Raw genomic sequence first — 17,598 nt, 5'->3', positions numbered from 1 at the left:
TAAGACTGCACGGTGTTCAGCTATTATCATAAGGAGGATCTTGTAAGTACCTAAGATCGGTAGATCTGTGCTAGCAGCGATACTCAGACTGAGGCTTGCAAGCCACAAGTGGCTCTTCACTGTCTCTCCTGCGGCTCTGTGCCGCACGTGAAATTAAAACGCTGTGTGATTTAAATTATTGACCAATCTAAGTTATTAACCAATTAGGATGTTTTTACTCTGTTATTAACCAACTGCAGTTGATAAGAGACTAGTATCTGGTCAGTCATTTTTCAGTGAGAATTGTGTGTGTATATATCTCTATATATACGCACACACACAAAATATTTCCCGTCATACTGTTTAACTATGACCATATAGTAAATGAAACAATGAATTCACACTGTGGTGGCTCTTGTGGGGAATGCAGATCGCTAATTTGGCTCCTTGAACCACTGGGGGCTGAGTCTCACTGCTCTATAGTCTTTCAGTGCTAAGGAAGGTAAAGAGGTGACTTGCTTGTGGTTTTTAAGTGCCTACGTGGGGAGAAGAGATCTGATGGCAGAGGGCTCTTTAATCTATCAGGCAAAGCTCCAATGGCTAGAAATTGAAGCTAGACCAATTTACACTAGAAATTCTGCGTTTTTTAACTCTGAAGACAATTAACCCTTGGGACAGCTCACCAAGAGATGTGGAGGTTTCTCCATCAGTGGAAATCTTGTACTCTCGCCTGTCTGCCTTTCTAAAAGATGCTGTCTAGTCCCTCCTTGTGTTATTGGCTTCCATGCAGGGGTCACTGAGTAAAACTTTACTGCCTGGGTCGTGTAGGGGTCAGACAGGATGATCCCTTCTGGCTTTAATATCTCTGAATTGTGGCACCGAAAGTTAGCCAGGCAACAGAACCGTGGTTTTAAAAATGAAGTTTAATAGGTCAAATAGAGAGAGCTTTAAATGTTTAGGTATCATGAAGAGATTGGATACATTTCTACCTAGGCAGAGCGGGTTTATCACACACCAAATGTCTTTCTATCATGCCGTGACTTTCCTTTTCTTTAGCCAAGAGGACAGCAAAGGCGCGTCTATGAGAAGTCCCTGGGGCGCTCAGGACTGGCTCTCTGGCCCGCGTCATTGGGGAGTGGCTGCCATCCTGTTCCTGGCTCCGTGGTGGTGGTCACAATCTGTATGCTCACAGCATAGCCTAGCTCCAGTCGTGGGCCGGGAGCGCACTGTCTGAGGTGTTGTGCAAACGCAGAAGTGTCTGCCCCAAAAAGCTGACAGTCTATGCTGCTGTTTTACATTGCGCACGTTGTTAAACTTTGCCCAACAGGAGGAGGGGAATGGGCACAAGTTTCTTCTCTTTAAAGGGTCGGTGCCTTTTCCCATAGCCGTTGCATTCAAGGCCTTGGTGGAGATGAATGGGCGCATTTTACAGGCAAATGTGGATCTACGTAGGTAGCACGGTGTGTGCTGGAAGCCAGCAAAAGGCCCGCCGGGAGCGCGAATGGTACTGGATTGGCTGGTTGTGTGTCTGGCCTGCCGTTTGGGAGAGTGGAGTTTGATTCCTGAACCCAGGGCTGGGGGCAGAGGAGTAGGAGTGACCCACGTCCCTTTGCGGGACTGCTAAAGAGCAGCATGGAGGCATTCCAAGGGGAGCGGGGAGAAACATGGCTCGTATGGCTCCCGAAGGGGATACAGACTCCGCTGTCCCCGGCCATGCAAAAGGCACCTCATTCTAATCTGTCCCAATGTCGTGAAATGTCACATAATCTGTTTCACATGAGGTCTTGAGGGGTGGGGCAGGGCGGGCAAGAGACCAGTAACTTTCCACGGCAATTAAAAAAAAAAATCCCCTTCTGATGAGGCTAATTATTTGCTGTGGAAACCCCTTCATCTTAGAAATCCACAGGCCCCTGCCCTTTGCCTCCCAGGTGAACAAGGAGGCAAAGGGACATGGAGTGTCTCCCTAAGCAAGGTGCGTATCGCCCGAAAGCCCCATAATGAATGCAGCGCACTTTGTCAGAGAAGCAGGGCCTGTCCCACCAGCTTCTCTTGTCTGCTATGATTCGTTCTTTCAACCTCTGGGCAGGGCCATCCCTATGGGCATGTGGGGCCTGGGACAAATCAGCCTGTATGGGCCCCCTTAACTTTTTTTGTACAGGTGAAATCTGGTGTGGGGAGGGGACACCAGTGCAGGGGGGCGAGGGATGATGGAGAGCCACAGGGTGGCACCTGTACTAGGGGCGAGGCGGCCCCCTGTGCTGGGGGGTCCGAGGCAGAAGGGCAATGGATGGGATCAGCCTGGCCTGGGTGACACCGGGAGCCAGCGGGGCAGGCTGGGGTCACTGCTGCTGCTGCCAGAGACTGAGCCCGAGCCCCCCGATGCCGAGCAAGAAAAAGAAATGCAACGCGTGCTTTCAGCCAGTGAGTGCGCGTCCAACCCCTGCTGCTGGCACCAGGCCCTCCAAACTCCTAACCTCCCCCGGGCCTTCTTGGCATCCCCCGCATGACCCACGAACGCTGAAGCATGGGGCCCGGAGCAGTCACCCTGATTCACCATACCCAAGGGACGGCTCTGCCTCTGGGAACATCCTGCCATCAGCCTCTCCTTTCCTTGACCGAAGCACCCTTTCTCCAGATCTTGTCCAGTTTGTTTTCCCGTATTTTTAGCAGTCCAAGGCCATGGATCAGCTGGTTCTTTTTGAGTTATTAATTCCCAGTCTTTCCAGTTACCTTCTCGCCTTCCCCTCCCCACGTGCTTTCGCAGAATTTGCTCAGGGCTGAACAGAGCTCTCCTGCCGGCATCGTTAAACCAGCCCCAATGAGGGGCGTGAGCCATGTCGGAAGCGGAGCCTCTCCTGCCAACCCCACACTGCTCACAACAGCACTTTTGTCGATGAAACTTACGTCGGTCGGGGGTGTGTGTGTGTTTTTTTCACATCTCTGGCCGGCAAAAGTGGTAGTGTAGACAAAGCCTTAGGGAAACACATCTGTACAGTGACCTTATTCCTCTCTCCTTCTTTCCCTCTGTGGTTGCAATATTGCTCTCCAAAAGCCATTTCCTATTGGCGGTGAAATGCTGTTTCCCTAGTGAAGGCTTCATCCTGCATAGTGCTGAGTGGCTCCCACTCCCTTTGGCTTCCCCTTGCGAGATCAGCCCCTCATCTTTCTCACTGGTACTGCGCATAGATTGATGTGTGTTCTGAAGGAAAAAAATTCCACTCCTTTTTTCTGAGCTAGATGGTTCAAGGAAAGAGGCAGCTTAATGCCTGGTCTCTTCCAGGTGTGGGATATCCGGAGCACGTCTGCAAGCAAAAGGCAGGAGTCGCGGAAAAGCTGGGGGCAAAACATTGCTCTTTCCAACTCCTGCGTAGCTGGCGCTGGAGAGCAAAGTGGCCGGATTTGCATTGAGGTCCCTGGGTAGCCAGAATAATCGATAGTAATAAACCAATGAGCATTTCTTTGAAATATAGGACATCTCTTCCTCTCTGGTTCTTTAGCTAAATAGATTTGATACAGCACCATGTCAGAGGCAAAATATCTGCTGCTCCCTCCAGCTTTCATTTCTACCATCCCTCCAGCTTTCAGAGCCCTGGGTGGCAACAAGAAAATGCCATCAAAAAGCAAAGTGTCTTGCCTTATCTCCAGGGGAAGAAATAGAAGCCAGCCACCCCTGGGACCAGCTGCCAGCAATGCATGGAGAGCCCGGTGGATGTTTAATTAGGTGGGATGTTGTCTTTGGTAATGACTATGGAGTGCTGGGTGCTGGAAGAGGAATTGTCCCCGCCTTTCTGGTTGATTTGGTCTTTGGGGATGTACTTCACCACGGCCGAGATGAGTTTGCTGCGGAAGTTCTTGCTCAGGAAATTGTAGAGGATGGGGTTGGCCACGCAGTGGAACATGCTGAAACAGTCTATGATGTCGTAGAAGAAGTAGAGGAAGTTGGCAACGTTGCAGCTGTAAATGAAGTAGCTGCCATCGAGGGTCAAGAGGGTCAGCGTGATGTGGTAGGGCAGCCAGCACACTAGGAACACGACGATGTAGGCATAGATCAGGAGGCAGTGCTTCCTGCTTTCTGGCTTGGAGTGCTTGATGTACCTGGCCGTCAGTATGTTGAAGACAGCGATGATGGAGATGGGGATGAGGAATCCAATGATGCTGGTGGCTAAGCTGATGGCCAGGGCCCACTCATCATAGGTCTCGAAGGGAGCCAGGAAGATGCACATGGGCTCGACCGAGTCCACCAGCTGCGTGTGGGCCACCTCCAGGAAGGGGATGAGGGCGGCGAAGAGCCAGATGCCGAAGCAGAGGAGGCGGCGTGCCCAGTGCTGATGCTGGTGCCAGAAGTGGGATGAAGTGGTCAAGGAGACGTAGCGGTCCACGCTGAGGCAGGTCAGGAAGAAGATGCTGCTGTACATGTTGGCAAAGTAGAAGTAGTGGGTAAAGCGGCACAAGAAGCTGCCCCAGAGCCAGGTGTAGTCGAGCATGACCTCCAACATCCAGATGGGCAGGGTTAGCAGCACCCCTAAGTCAGCAATGGCCATGTTGAGGATGTAGAGGTTGACCAGGTTTTTGTTCCCCCAGGTGTGCCAGTTGACCCAGATGACGAGCATGTTTTCCACCAGCCCCACCACGAAGATGACCAAGTAGAGGATGAAGAGCATCACCCGCTTGATGTTCTCGTCCAGGTGAGTGTCGCAGAAGGTGAAGGTGTAATTCAGGTATTGGAGCAGCTGGGTCCAGTTGTGGTAGTCCCCGAACTTGCTAAAGGGATCTGGCGTCTCAGCGGGGACCGTGGTCACCTCGGCCATTGTGGATGGCGAGCGGCTGGAAAGAAAGGGAAGGCGATTAACTGCTGGGGTTTGGCTGCAGAACGACAAGTAGTAACATTCTGTGGGGATCCTTTCCAAAGCCCTCTCCGGATCTCCAGATCATCCCCTCCCCACACACAAAGACACACGCCCAGACACATACACACATGTGCCCAGACACACACGACCACCCCCCTTCACACACACATCCCCCGCAAGCAGCAATGTTTGCTTGGAAGAGCAGATCACCCAACCTCTACTGCTGTCCCCACTCAGTTGAATTGTCTCCTGTAGAGGAGAACACTCTTTTGATTACGGTACTGGGCCAGGGCTAAGGACATCTAGGTTCTGCCCCCAGTAGACTCGCTATTGAGATGTCTACACTGCAGTAAACGACCCACAGCACAACTGTGGCCGGCCCGGATCAACTGGCTCAGGCTTGCGGGGCTCAGGATGTGGGGCTAAAAAATTCAGTGAAGGCACTGGGGTTGGAGCCCGGGCTCTGAAACCCCATGAGGGGGTGGGTCTTGGCTCCCCAGCTTCAGCCAGAGCACAAACTCATCTACCCTGCTATTTTTAGCCCCATATCCTGAGCCCCAGGCTCTGAAACTTGGTCCTGCTTTTTATTGCAGGGTAGATGTACCTGATGTGACTTTGAACAATCTGTCACTTGTGGGCAGATTTTCAAGTGAGCTCAGCAAATTCTGTTTATCAAAAAGAAGATCCAGAAGTGACTGTGTCTAGGTACCTTCTCGGGGACAAAATCTGGGTACCGAAGGGGCCTTTAACCCAAGGGAGAAAGACAGAACAAGCATCAGTAGCTGGAAATAAAGCCAAGTAAATTCCAGTGAGAAATAAGACGGAAACTTCTTTAGCATGAGGGTGATTAACCTTCGGAACAAACTCCCAAAGGAGGTGGTGGATGTCTCTGAATCTGGACTGGATGCCCTTCTGTAGATGCTTTGGCTAAACTCGAGTTATTGAGCTCAAAACGGGTGTAACCGGAGGAAATCCTTTAGCTTGTGCTACACAGGAGGTCGGACGAGATGTTCTAATGGGCCCTCCTGGCCTGAAACTCTGGGAATCTATGAGAACCCCCATAATCAGGGGGAGATTCTCAAAGGAGCCACAGCTCCCACGTCGGCATCTAAACGAATGGCCAGATTTACAGAGGAGCTCAGCATTTGAGTTCAGAGCACTTGGCTCTCCGGTCATCAGTATCCCAGTGGCCACTGCCGAGTTCTGAGTCTCGCTTAAATGTACGAAAAAATATGGAGGAGATGATGCTAAACCTGTTGCTGGAAACTGGGGTGACAATTTTCTGACCTCGTGTTTCCCTCTGCCTCCCTCGCTACTGCTCCTCTGCAGCCGGGGAGAAACCAGCATCAAGCTCAGAAATGGCGAGCCTTGTTAAAAAGCCTTATTTTCACGTGCAGTCCATGTTGCAAGAAAGGGTTTCATCTCTGAGCCTCTGAGGCGCTGCGCTGAGCGTAATGGGACAGCTTGAAAACCAAGAGAGGTGAAACTGACCTTCCCCCTACAGCCAGACTTGCTTCGTTCTTGTGGCTAACGTGCCAGCAATTGTCACTCTGCAAAAATGAGAAGGGACTTTGCCAGCCTCAGATCTGAAACAGATACCGGTGAAGAGACGGAGTCATCACAAGCCAACCAGAGCTGGAAAACAGCTGCCTGCTCAGAGAAAGTTCCTCGCTTCAGCACCTCAGCTCGGTCTAAGGGAGTCTAAATCCGCGGACAGCGAACTGGGTGGGCAGAGACACTTAGAGTGCACTAAGAAAAGGAGGACTTGTGGCACCTTAGAGACTAACCAATTTATTTGAGCATGAGCTTTCGTGAGCTACAGCTCACTTCATCGGATGCATACCGTGGAAACTGCAGCAGACTTTATATATACACAGAGAATATGAACCAATACCTCCTCCCACCCCACTGTCCTGCTGGTAATAGCTTATCTAAAGTGATCATCAGGTTGGGCCATTTCCAGCACAAATCCAGGTTTTCTCACCCTCCACCCCCCCCCCCCCAAATTCACTCTCCTGCTGGTGATAGCCCATCCAAAGTGACAACTCTTTACACAATGTGCACTGTGTGTGTAGGAATGCTGCGTGAACACGATCGTCTGCAGCTCCCAGCGCTCGTTCCAGAGTCTACACTGAAACCGTGGGAGCATCCTAGTTCTGAATTCACATCCCCAGCGTCTGAGTCTGGTTCAGTCCATGGGGAGCTCTGTAAATATTTGTCTGCTTTGAGATCTGCTGAGGACAAGTGCTGTGTAAGAGGTAGGTGGTGTTCTTATTACTTATTCTGTTCTCAGGTCTCCTTCCCATGCAGACATGCCCTCCACCCAAGGGAAACCCTGCAGCACATGGAGGAAAACGATTTCCACTAATATTAGCCCAAACCCGTAGCCGGTCTCAGTGCTGTCTTGAGAATGGGGTTGCTTAAAGCAGCGGATCTCAGCCAGGGGTACGCAGAGTCTTCCAGGGGGTGCATCAACTCATCTAGGTATTTGCCTAGTTTTAAAACAAGCTACATAAAAAGCACCAGCGAAGTCAGGACAAACTAAAATTTCCTACAGACAATGACTTGTTGATACTGCTCTCTATGCTTTCCATGGAAATGCCAGTACAGTATTTATATTTCAGTTGATTTATTTTATAATTATACAGTGAAAATGAGCCATTGGTCAATAATAGGGCGCTGTGACATTTTTGTATTTTTATATCTGATTTTGTAAGCAAGTAGTTTTTAAGCAAGGTGAGACTTGGGGGTACACAAAACAAATCAGACTCCTGAAAGGGGGACCATCATCTGGAAAGGTTGAGAGCCACTGGCTTAAAGAACTGCTGGGCCAGATCTTTAGCTGGTGGAAGTTGGTGTAACTCCATTAACTTTAGCTGAGGCTCTGACCCTGTCTATATGGAGCCCTTCCTCATGTCCCAAAATCCGATCACTGATTGAGCTTTGAGCCACTGGCCATGGGGTTACTGTTAAACATTCAGCATGTTAAATATGCTCAAGATCACTCCAGCACCTTTATATTCCTTGGCCCAAAGCAACAGATGTGCCATTCAACTCCCCCTTTCAACCCCAACCTCTCTGTGCTATCCAAATCTCACCCCTTTGCTGTTCCATTTCCCACTGGGACCACAATCAGGCGTGGTAATTACAAATTGCAGAGAGAAGCAATTGACCGTCACAGCACACTACCTCCAGAACCGCCTACTTATCCAAATCCCAGAGCTGCTGTGTCCACACACGGCGTGACCCAGGTCTCAGCGTGATGCCGTTGGAAGAACACACAAGACAAGAGGCTCCCCCCGGTAAAGCTTACAGACCACGCTACTCTAGCTAGGTATTTATAGGGCCCTCCTCACCATGATCTCCGAAAAGCTCAGGAATCCAGGCAGTGGGGGGGGGGGAAGCCGCATACAACCCAGAGGAATGCTTGGCAACTGGGTAGTCAGCTGCAAAAGTCATCCATCGGTGCACCAGGAGGAGGACGGGGCTTGGTTGCTCTTTTCAGAATGTTTGGAGAAAGGAAAAGACAGATATCTGCGGGGGATTCATGCCTGCGTAAATCTAACCCCATTAACGGAGGTGGTTTGACGGATGTCACTGAAAAGCCTGGTGCTTTGAATGCAATGGGGGAGGAGAGAGACCGAAACACGGGTGGAAAGTAACAGGTCCATGCTCACCTGCAGTGGAAGGCTGAAGGTGTGTCCGGATGGGTGGCAAAGGATCAGGTGCTGCCCTGATGCCTCCAGCTCTGTGGCTCAGGCGGATCTATGCTGTAGGGACCGTCGTTCCCAGAGTGAGCTCAGGGTGGGCTCGCTGGCTTCTTCCACATGCATACCCCCCACCCCTCGGAGCTCTCTTCCATACAGGAAATGTACATCATCGCCTGATATCCTGAAAACACTGCCCAGTGCAAGGCCACATTGGACGTGATTCCTAATTCCTGGGGTCTGGCTCAGCTAGAATGAAGATGGGTTTGGTTTCGCTGCAGAGCTGGGGGGCGGGAGGGGAGGAAGATTTTGGGGACAGGTCAGATAGGACATGAAAGTGGGGTAGGCCAGTGGGCGCATCTTTTCCAGGTTAATTTCCTTTGCCGCACAGAGCGAGGCTCTGAAATCCACAGCCTGCCCCACTCAGATCCCCAACCAGCTTTTGCCTGACCTGTTTGATGAGATGGAGCCCACCCAATTATTACTTCGATCTCAGCAGGGTTCACACTGGCTTAGCCGTTTCCAGGCAGGGAGGAAAGCTGGCCTTCCTGGCTCTGGGTTAATCTGTCCCAGTGAATCAAGATGGGTGAAGGCAGAGATGTTATTGACCCCTGCCTACGTTTCCCCCCCCACCCCCCTGCTCCTGGAGTCATGGGATGATGTCAGAACCTCAGCTTTCTTTTTTGTAAAATTGTTTCTCGCCCTCCCGCTTGCAATGGAAATCTCAGAGCTGTCACCTGAGAGTAACCATTGCCTGAGTGTGCAGAGAGCCTGAGACCGTAGGGCTGAGCGGCGGGGTCTACCCCATGTAGATCAGTGGCGCATTATTTCTAAGACCCACTTCTCTGGGCCAGAGACGGGGGGAGCTGAGGCTACACCTGGGGAGGGAGAGGGCGGTCCCGTGCCTCTCTCTGTTGTGAGGAAGGAACCCCGATCACTGCCACTCCAAGCGGGAGTGAGGATAGGGGGGCCTATAGCATTGTATCTATAGGGCCCCAGATAGAGTTTGATCCATGGATGCAATAAAGCAATCTGGGTCTGTCTAGTCCTTCCTCACAGTAATAGCTAAGCCCCTGCAGAGCGTTCTTTAATTCATCCCGAAACAAATCCTCCCCCCGCATGAGGAGGGGAAGCATCCCCACGTCACGTATGTGGGGCACTGCGACAAATTGGCCTGAGAGCGCAGAGCAGGCCAACAAGCGGTAGGCAGTCAGCTTCGTCGTGCCAGAACCCAGCCGGGGAATCACGGGGTTGTGGCTCCTGAAGCTGGCGGAGCGTGCACAAGGCCAACACTGGTGAGCGACTCCTTCCCAGTAACTCAGTCTGGGAATGAGCCAGCCACAGAGACTTTGGCACAGCACCTTTCTTCCAAAGGGTCTTGAAAACGTTACTAACCAGTGGCCTTGCTTGGGTGTGCAGGGATCTTACAGCTCCGATCGCTTCCTCCACCACTCTAATGCAGCCTCCTCTGGGGCGCAACGCAGCCTGGGCCACGTGACTGTGTAGGACAGAAAGCGGAGAATAAACTACCCAGTTAAAACATTGCGGGACTATCACTGTGTGTTTGTAGAGCCAGCGGGTGGCCCCCTTCTCCGGTGCTACGTAATACAAATAATAATCAGAAACATTTTGTTCTTCTTCAGCTCTGTCCGTCTCCAGATCTCCCTGCACTTGGAAAGAAGGAATGCCGATAGCCCCACAGACCTGGCAAGGAGGTAGGTGCCCATTCTATGTACGATCAACTCGTCCATCAGCTGAGTCTTATTCTCAGACCAATTCCTCCAACAAAACCGCTTCCTGGCCATGACACAACTCCTGCACAAGATATGATTGCTCTGCAGTTTTGAAGGGGAAGGGGGCTCTGGCGCTGCTCCAGCAGTTGGTGGGGGAGAGAGGGGGTGTTTTCAGAGAGAACATTTTGCATCGAGCAGTAAGCCTGGAAAACAATTCCTGGAAATCTCCTTCTCAGAAGCAGAGAAGACATTGTGATCAACAATCAGCTCGGAAGGAAGGCCCAGCGGGAACAGGGAAGCGTAATGGCCCCTATAAGTCAAGCCTCTAACAAAACAAACCTTAGAAAGCAGGTATCCTAAGGACCCTGCCCCATGACTGCAAACAGAAACCCTTTGCCTTTATTCTCTTACCAAATCATAGAACATCAGGGTTGGAAGGGACCTCAGGAGGTCATCTAGTCCAACCCCCTGCTCAAAGCAGGGCCAATCCCCAATTTTTGGCCCCCAATCCCTAAATGGCCCCCTCAAGGTTTGAACTCACAACCCTGGGTTTAGCAGGCCAGTGCTCAAACCACTGAGCTATCCCTCCCCATCTGACATGCAGTGGGGCGCATGTGGCTTTAGCAGCCCGTGGTTCCGGGCCTAGTGGATAAGGGGGAAGCGGTAGGCATGATCGATCGTGATTTTAATAAGACTTTTGATGCAGTCCCACTTGCAGTTCTCAGAAGCAAACTAGGGAGATGTGCTCAAGATGGAAGTACGGGTGCACAACCGGTTGAAAGACCCTACTCAGAGAGGAGCTATCAACGGGCCACTATCAGACTGGGAGGACACATCTAGTGGGGTCAGTCCTGGGCTGGCACAATTCAGTATTTGCAGTAGTGGCTTGGAGAATGGGCTGGAGAGCACGCTTTTAACATGTGCCGCTAGGAGGGGTTGGAAGCACTTTGGCGGATGGGATTAGAATTCAAAATGACCTCGATAAACTGGAGAATTTGTCTGATATCAACAAGGGGAAATTCAGTAAAGAGGAGTGCAAAGCACTGCACTCAGGGCATAACTGGCCAGGCGGGTGTACTGCTGAAAACAATCTAGGGGTTAGCGTGGATCAGAAATTGAGGGAGAGCCGGCAATGTGACACAGGTGCCTAAAAGGCTAATATCGTTCTGGGCTGTATTACCAGGAGTGTCATACGTAAGACGCCGGAGGGAATTGTCTCACACGACTTGGCACTGGTGAGGGTATTGAGACTATTGTGATCAAAGGTTTAGAAACCCTGATTTATGAGGAAGGGTAAAAACCTGGTCATGTTTAGTCTTGTGAAAAGACTGAGGAGGGACCTGCTAAGGCTTCGCATTTGTTCAGGGCTGTTATAACGAGGACGGTGATCACTTGTGCTGCGTGTCTGCTGGAGGGAGGACAAGAAGCCATGGGCTTCATCTGCAGCAAGGGAGACTTTAGGTTGGATATTAGGAAAAACTTTCTAACTCTAAGGGGAGTTAAGCTCGGGAAGAGGCTTCCCAGGGAGGGGGTGGGAGCCCCCTTGCTGGAGTTTTTTCAGAATAGGTTGGACAAACACCTGTCAGGGCTGGTCTAGGTTTACTGGGTCCTGCCTCTCGAGGTCCCGTCCACCCCGACATTTCTGTGATTCTATACCTGGCTCTAGTCTACCACTGATCTGATACAGTTACGTGGAGAAGTGAGTCAGTAACCAAGACAGATGCTATGGTCGTTCTAGCCCTTTGTCTTTCAACGGGAGGATCTCTGACAGTTTTACAAACCATTAATTGGGGTTTGTGACCTCTGTGCCAGGCAGGGAAGTATTTTTCTATCCATTTAACAGATTGGGAAACTGAGGCAGAGAGAGATGACATGAGTTGCCTTGGGTCACACAACAAATCAGTGGGAGAGCCAGGGAAGGAACCCAGGTGTCCTGATTCTCAGCATCTCTTGCTCTAACCACGGAACCGCATTCCCTTCACAGAGCCAGGAATAGATCCCCCTCCCAACCTGCCCGGGGCCAAACTGAAGGGTGCTCTGCACCCTGCGGAATCAGGCCCCATTGGTGACATTTCTTATAACTCTTCCTCTGAGGTGAAGGATTTTTTTGGAATCCGGACCCCCAGCTCCAGGGCATAGAGGAGCTGCTGGCTGCTAGCATTCAGGAGGGGGCTTTCCCTGGGGACAAGTTATCCCATCAATGCAGGCTTTCTCATGCTTCCTCTGACGCACCTGGTGCCGCCCACTACAGGAGCGTCTACAGAGAGACGTCTCAGAGTCTGGATCGACAGACTCGGGCTCCTTGGCTAACAATAGCTGTGTAGATGTTGCGGCCCAGGCTGAAGCTGAGGGCGTGGGGGTGGGCTTCCGAGGCCGAGCTCCGGCCCGAGCCCTGTGAACCTGAGTCGTTGACTTGGGCTCTGAGACTTGCTGTGATGTACCCTGTGCGTGAGATGCGTCTACACTGCAATAAAAACCCCGCAGCCCCGCGTCTCAGATTTGGGTCAGTTGATTTGGGTTTCCCACTAGCCCAAACCCGAATGGCTACGCTGCCCCACAGCCTGAGCCCCATAGGCCAGAGTCAGCTGGGCCAGGCCAGCCACGGCCACGCTGCGGGTCTTTTATTGCAGTGTAAACGTGCCCTAGGAGACCGAGCTAGATGGACCCTTGGTCTGAGCCAGACTGGCCATCCCTAATTCCTACCCCCTGCAGCTCGGACGGAACTCACCCTCTTTGGCCGGTTTTCCGTGGGCACATGGGTCTCACCGAGGCATCCGGCCGACACACCCCTTTACAGTGGGGAGCATGGATATTGCAGGGCTGGGCACTGGAGGAAAACAGGTCATGCTTTGTAGTAAGGCCCCATTTAATAACCGATGGATAGTTGCTTGAATAAACCATCGGTTGTTATATAGTCCAGCAGGGGAACAGGTTGCTTGTTATAACCAGGGCTTGTAGCCATTTATAACACCCTCTGCAGATGTACTGCTAATGCATACTACATACATACATCTGCATACATAGCACATGGCATATCCTACTGAGTCCTGCCGTGAGTGCAGGGGCCTGGACTAGGTGACCTCTCGAGGTCCCTGCGATTCTAGACCTGTCTACGGCACCTTCTATTGATGTCATGCCGCTACACCGGGGTGGGCAAACCTCCCTTTTGGCCTGAGGGCCACATCTGGGTACGGAAATTGTATGGCAGGCCATGAATGCTCACGAAATTGGGGGTTAGGGTGTGGGAGGGGGTGAGGGCTCCGGGGTGGGGCCAGAAATGAGTTCAGGGTGTGGGAGGGGGCTCTGGATGAGGGCAGGGGGTTGGAGTGGGGGTGGGAGGGTGAGGGCTGTGGCTGGGGGTGTAGGCTCTGGGGTGGGGCTGGGGCTTTGGGGGGTGCTCTGGGCTTGGACCGAGCGGTTGAGGGAGCAGGAGGGGGATCAGTGCCAGGGCAGGGGGTTGGAGCGCAGGAGGGGGCCAGGGATGCAGGCTCTGGGTGGTGCTTACCTCAAGCAGCGCCTGGAAGCAGCGGCATGTCCCCCTTCCAGCTCCTATGCGGGGTCATGGCCAGGCGGCTCTGCGCGCTGCCCCATCCGCAGGTGCCACCTCTGCAGCTCCCATTGGCCATGGTTCCTGGCCAATGGGAGCTACGGGGGCGGCGCTTGGGACAGGGGCAGTGTGCAGAGTCCCATGACTGCCCCTACATGTAGGAGCCGGAGTGGGGGACATGCCGCTGCTTCCGGGAACCGCGCAGAACCCCAGCACGCACAGAGCGGGGCAAGCCCCGGATCCTGCTCCCCGGCAGGAGCTCGAGGGCCAAATTAAAACGTCTGAAGGGCCGGATGTGGCCCCCGGGCCGTAGTTTGCCCACCCCTGTACTACGTACATGTATATGCATGCATACCACACGGCTTATCGCCGTCTGCAGCCCTACGGACGTGTTCCTAACACGTACTACGTGGTTTAGACCCATCCACAGCACTTTCTGCTTCTCCTGCGTGCTGCCACGTGCCAACAACCTGCTTAGAACAGCTGTTAGCCCTTTACAAACTGGACCTTAATATAAAAGCGTGTCCAGAAAACCCCTAAGCTTTAACCGTCCGGTATTTGACCCAGTGTCTATCCAGGTGCTACTGCAACCTGCGTGCCTGACCCAGTTGTACCGAGAGGGGAGTGGGCCACCTTTAAACGAGTTGCATGGCGACCGGGGGGAGAAATGTGACGTCCGCAACGATGGCTCAAGAAACGGCTTTCTTGGGTGTCGGGCGAAGTCCTTCCCGATCCCATGGTAACAGCTGCGGCAGGCTCAGTGCACGGGGGGGGGGGAAAGGGGGGGAGGTGTCACCAGACTGCTCTCAAGCACCCCCCTCCACTCCCCCTCTCCAGGGGTCTTGTTTTCCTCTTTGTTTGGAGGAGATAAATGGAAAAGGCCATTTCCCCTCCGGACGCTGCTGCTCTGATGGGAGTTGGGTCCGCTTGGCGCTCCTGCCGGATCACGGGTTACATAAACGGCCTCCCGGAAGGCAACAGGGAAAGGCTGATAAGGGGCTCTAATTAGGGTGGCCTCGTTTTCCCCCTGCCAGTCAGCACTTTATAGCCCAGTGTCTCTGCTGACCTCCCTGCTCAGCACAGACCCAGCCTGCCCTTGGCCTGGGGGAAGTTTGCTCATCACCAAGGCCAGGTTGCTGTTGCAGGACTGGGGGTCTCATGGCCAGTCCAGGAAGGGGACAGAGCCAGCCTCCTGAAGGGCCTTTCAAACTGATAATAGCTCATCTTAATTAATTAGCCTCTTACGGTTTGTATAGCAACTTCCACCTTCTCTGTATGTGTATCTGTATCTTCTTACTCTATGTTCCATTCTGTGCATCCGACGAAGTGGGCTGTAGCCCACGAAAGCTTATGCTCTAAGAAATTTGTTAGTCTCTAAGGTGCCACACAGACTCCTGTTCTTTTTGCGGACACAGACTAACACGGCTGCTCCTCTGGAATCTTACAATTTTAAGCAGCCACTTTAAATTTCCAGGGGGTTTCCTGGCCCTGCGTGCCAGCTCGAGGCTCGGTAGTGAAGCCTGGGGTCTGGGCCAAAGAGCAGCCAGCCGGCCGGCAGGTGATCGTGTCTCTCTGGCTTTGGCAGCAGCCGACGTTACGTCTCTCTGTCTTGGGGCCCTTGTGTGTCGTCGCTCCGAGTGCGAAGAACTGGTGCGATGTTCCAGCCAGATTATATTTATGTTTTAATCTAACCTCTCTGGGGCGGGGGGGGGGGGGGTGCCATGAACGGAAGGCTTCCTTCTGGCTTTAACGACCGGGTCCGTGCAGAATCACAAGGCCAGATCCTCAGCTGGCGTCGAGCTGCGTGTGGAGTCAGGAGAGAATGCTCCTGCAAAGGGTTCTGCAGTGGGCATGAAATGTAGTGGAGACTAAAGCTTTTCCCTTCCCCGTCAGTGTTTCTGAGCCGCGCTGGGGAGGGGAAGCCCCCCACGGTCAGAGCCCGGTTTCAAGCCGTGTGAATAAACGTGGGGAGAAGAGTTAAGGCTGAAAGAACAACCTGCTTCGGTGAAGGGGAAACGTTAGGAGCCTTTGCTGAATAAAGGAGGGAGGGTGGTCGCGGGCCAGGCCCATGCCTGGCAACTCGGACACCTGGGTTCTGTCCCCAGCTTTTCGGGGCAAGGGGTTTGCTTCCTCCGTGGCTCATCTGGAAGATGGAGGCAGTGCTGCTGTCCCCTTTCTCGGAGGGGTTGGGCTTCTGAGCGAGCGAAGGCCCGGGACCTCCTCCGATGAAAGGCTGAGCTCAGAGAGGAAGGGCAGTGCAGGGGCGAGAACACTTGGCTAGGACTCAGGAGACCTGGGGCAAGTCTCCCGCCCTGCCTCGGAGGGGCGTGTGAGGAGAAATACGTCGGGGAGCTCGGATACTGCAGGCCCGGGGGGCCCGGGAAGTACCTGAGCTAGATGGGAGCATCAGAGCTTTGGGGGAGAATCTGATCCAAGTCACTGGGTGCCCCTGGGTCCCATTTTCCCGAGGGTCCGACTTCCCCATCCAGCTGCATCCAGCTTGGGCCAGCGCGGGTGGGATTTGCCCAAACACTATTGCTGTCCTCTGCATCTTCTCCATCCCCGCCCCCCGGAGGCCTGGCCTAACGGGGCGCTGCTCCCGCCGAACGTGGCCCCTATCACCGCGGCGCAGCCCTGCCTCCATCACGTCACCCCCTTCCACCAGGGAGCAGCCCCCTAAGACTCCCCGCGAATATGCTCCATCCATAGCCCCTCTTGGCCTCCATGCTGTCCTGACCATCAGGCCTCACCCTCTCTGCCCCCCGCATCCTGCCCCTCCATCACTCTCCCAACATCCTCCGGGACTGTCGAGTGGCCAGAGGCGCCTGGCCGCGTCTCGGTTTCCTTCGTGGTGCATGGTGCTTCCTGGCCCCATCAGCGGCCGCTGTGGATCCTGCCAGCCTTGCACTAATGATCTTCCTTCTATTGTCTTCCTCGGCATCTCTAGACTTCCCCAACCCAGCAGGGAAGCGGGGACCCCCAGGCCAGGGACAGGCTGGACTCATGAACTCCCCAATACCAGCACCAGTGGATCCCAGAAATGCCGGGTGACTCCTGCAGAGTAGGGGAAGCTGACAGGTCGACCCAGGTGGGGATCCAGGCTCATTGCAGGTCTCGTGTCCCAGGCTTGACACCCTTCAACCTTCCTCCTAGCTCCGGGCAGGGCTCGGCCCCCAGGGGACAGTAAGATCAGTCCCTCCTCCCCAGCTCAGCAGAGCCCCCCTCTGGCTGAGTCCAAGCCATGCCAGGTGAGGTGCTTCCAGCTCCCGGAGGTCTGGGCTGGTTGCTCTCTGCGAGCCCCAGTGCGAGCTTCAAAAGCAAAGTAATGCCAAAACGCCCCATGTTTTGGGGTCAGAACCCCACTGAATTTCTCGGTGTTTCCCCCAGCAAGTGTGAATCAGATCCCGGCCCCGATTCGCCAGCCTGGCTCCAGTTTGCCTCAATTCTCCGTCTGGACAACTTGGGCCGTAATTCCCGATTTAGATGGTCAATTCTCCAGGGCAGGGACTGCCTCTTAGTATGCATTTGTGCTCGTCCCAGCATGCAGGGGCCCCAAACTCGGCTCAGGCCTCGAGGGGCTGCTGTGGTCCAAAGAATTGTCATGGCTCATGCCCGTGGTGACATGTTCACCTGCTGGTTTAGCAGAATTAGGAGGCTGAGCCGATCACCTTTTCCCTGGGGAAGGTGGGGCACTTGCATTCAGAGACCCCCCAGATCGTTGCAAGTGGCTGGTATCACTTAAAAATCTTCACTGCCGCTTAATCCTGGAGGAATGACCAACCTCC

General features: G+C 53.4%; 1 protein-coding gene across 1 annotated transcript; it reads right to left on the bottom strand.

Annotated features, from left to right (window-relative positions):
* Positions 1-915: 915 nt before the first annotated feature.
* Positions 916-8,603, bottom strand: GPR182 (G protein-coupled receptor 182). The gene is made up of 2 exons (XM_073319309.1): positions 8,504-8,603; positions 916-4,803 (listed from the first exon to the last, which is right to left on the bottom strand). The coding sequence occupies exon 2, from the start codon at positions 4,785-4,787 to the stop codon at positions 3,693-3,695; it is 1,095 nt and encodes a 364-aa protein (XP_073175410.1). The 5' UTR covers positions 4,788-4,803; positions 8,504-8,603; the 3' UTR covers positions 916-3,692.
* Between the last annotated feature and the right edge of the window lie 8,995 nt (positions 8,604-17,598).

The sequence above is a fragment of the Lepidochelys kempii genome, chromosome 20, assembly GCF_965140265.1.
Source record: "Lepidochelys kempii isolate rLepKem1 chromosome 20, rLepKem1.hap2, whole genome shotgun sequence".
Lineage (NCBI taxonomy): Eukaryota > Metazoa > Chordata > Testudines > Cheloniidae > Lepidochelys > Lepidochelys kempii.
This window is presented reverse-complemented; position numbering and strand designations above follow the sequence as displayed.

What these genes read in the sequence shown, in the direction of transcription:
- GPR182 (XM_073319309.1), bottom strand. Translation starts at nt 4,787, where the DNA reads ATGGCCGAGGTGACCACGGTCCCCGCTGAGACGCCAGATCCCTTTAGC.